Below are 2,389 nucleotides of genomic sequence, written 5' to 3' on the forward strand. Positions count from 1 at the left end.
CTAAACGCAATCCTGTACCGTTGCTTTCAGGAGCCAAACAACGAGAAAACCAACAACGGCATCCACTACAAGCTCCAGCTGCTGTACAGTAACGGTGAGTGACCCGGCCGCCGCCCGCCGCCGGCCCCCGCCCCGGCCCGACCTAAAGATGGCGAGACTAAAATGACACGGATGTAAACACGAAATCTTCTCGTGGCATAGAAGGAAAACAAAACATAAACGATCGATAAGTCGATGGCACTTCACATGATTAACCGGTGGGCCTTCAAGTAGAAGGTAAAACGAGGATCGATACGGGCTCCTGCAAAACAGCACTTTTAAGTGACTTTTTTCAATGTTGCAAATTAATGTTAATCACGGGGATGGGGCAGCGCCCCCGACCCAGCCCGACTCCCTGCCCGGGCCGGGTTTAAAGACACGCGTCCCTGGGAGGCGATGGAAAAGGGCAGTTTGGACTCTGTTTGCATTGGGTGCATTCTCTTTTTCAACAAAAAAAAAATAAAGGACCACACGGGCCCAGCAGCCCTAGGCAGCCTGTTTGGTGCCTGGCACCATGCTTCGAGCCTCTTAATTAAGAAAAAAAAAAGTGAGACGTGCCTGGCCTCTCACCCCTCTCGGAGGGATTGCCCACGTTTCGCTGCAGCGCGGAGGCGGCGGGCACCAACTAACCCGGGCTGTGTCCTTCCTGAGGGGCAGCGCAAACCCCGTTGAGAATTTGTCTCTGTGTTTTGCAGGAGTCAGAACCGAGCAGGATCTGTATGTTCGCCTCATAGATTCAATGACCAAACAGGTGAGAAAGTTTATGCCTTGCACTTGCTTTTTTTTTTTAAGCTGCTAAGCTGGGGTTGTCCTGGGGTACAGAGAGAGAGAAAGAGAGAGAGAGAGAGAAGAGAGAGAGAGAGAGAGAGAAATGGATCTCTTGTATTTGTTTTTCATTTAGCTTCCTTGACATGCTAATGAGAATTCCATATTTATTGGAATAAATGGAGCGATTGGAGCAATAGTTTATGCTGTCATTAGAACAGGACCTATATGCTTTATTAAACGACTTGTGATTGGAATCAAATTCTGTCTTAATTAATTATAGTAATTAATATTTGACAGAAAAATTTCAAGATTCCCCCCTTGTTTATTTTTTTAAATGTTTCTCTGCTTGGAATCATTGCATTGATTTTATTTTTTTCACTCTAACAAAGGCAACTAACTTCTTCCCAAAGCTCATTGAGTCAGGCTTGATTAGTTCATTTTTCCCCCTCCTTCCCAGGGTGATGGTCTAGTAACACGAGACGTTTATTTGGATTTAAAAGTTAAATGTGTTGGGGTGAAAAGTCACCTTGTTCTCCTCTAGTCCATCTTCACCTCTCAGCCCCCCATCTCCATAATTCAAACTCTGAGCTCCAGGGGTCACTCAAACCATCCACTGCTCAGCCCCCTCTCCCAGCCTCTGTCATACCTTGTAAATAACATAATTACAAGCAGTTCCTTATTAAATTATTTAACCTGTCTTGGTCAACTTTTCCGATGATAACTATTGGCTATCAGTAATGTGATTAAGTGCAGAAACTGCTTCATTGCCTTTTGACATTGGACAGTCGGTCTCCGGCTGTGTTGTGCTGGGTATTGTTTTCTGTTTGTTTTGTTTAAAAATCACTTTAAAGACATGGCTCCCACTCTCTTGAAGTGGAGTTGGGCCGGGGCACAGGTCCCGAGGATAGATGAAGTCCCCGCAGCCCCGCTGGATTTCGAGTGTACTCACAAGCAGGCTCTCACCCTTAGAAATGAAAGTAGCGTCTTCGGTTTGGAGGCGAACTTTGAGAAGCGTGAGCCCAGCGAAGGGGGTCCCTGCTTCCCGGCCAGGGCACGCACACCTCTCGTCTCTGCGTGCGGTTAGCTGGCACGTTCCATTTCCCCTTGGAAAAGTTGGCCTGGCCTAGGCCGCCGGGGCGTCGGGCTCGAGGTCCGACGCCACGGGGAGCGCGCGCGGCTCTCTCCGGCGGGGGAGCGGATCCGACAGGTAAACCCGGCTCTGCGACCCAGGCTGGCGGCGTGCCCTGGTCACTCCTCACCGGCTCCGCACGAGCCTGCGGCTCGGCTGCTGCGCTTCCCTTTGTGTGTGGCAGGGCCGGACGTTTTCGGACTCACCCTAGTCTAAGTTAGGCGGGAGCGGGAGGGGGGCTCGGGTAGAGTGTACTTTCACCGTCCGTGTAGCCTGGCCCCGTGGCAGCGCCGCACAGGGCAGAGAAGGCAGCATTTAATCCCGCGCGGACGGCCACGGAGGGTAGAAAAGGGAAGAAAGAGCCCCGTAACGGATCAAAGAGTCAATGGCGCTGAACCGACAGCTTATGGATTTCTGTTTGTGCTACAAAATAAAGAATAAATCAGATACCCG

At 50.3% G+C, this 2,389-nt stretch overlaps 1 protein-coding gene across 1 annotated transcript in view; it reads left to right on the forward strand.

Annotated features, from left to right (window-relative positions):
* Ebf3 (early B-cell factor 3) overlaps nucleotides 1-2,389 on the forward strand; it is a 125,614-nt gene that overhangs the window by 7,209 nt on the left and 116,016 nt on the right. Inside the window, exons 5-7 of the mRNA XM_013021880.1 lie at nucleotides 31-94; nucleotides 735-790; nucleotides 1,682-1,820. Of these exons, the coding sequence (XP_012877334.1) occupies nucleotides 31-94; nucleotides 735-790; nucleotides 1,682-1,820 (259 nt within the window). The remainder of the gene's footprint in view (nucleotides 1-30; nucleotides 95-734; nucleotides 791-1,681; nucleotides 1,821-2,389) is intronic.

The sequence above is a fragment of the Dipodomys ordii genome, unplaced genomic scaffold (assembly GCF_000151885.1).
Source record: "Dipodomys ordii isolate 6190 unplaced genomic scaffold, Dord_2.0 Scaffold58, whole genome shotgun sequence".
Lineage (NCBI taxonomy): Eukaryota > Metazoa > Chordata > Mammalia > Rodentia > Heteromyidae > Dipodomys > Dipodomys ordii.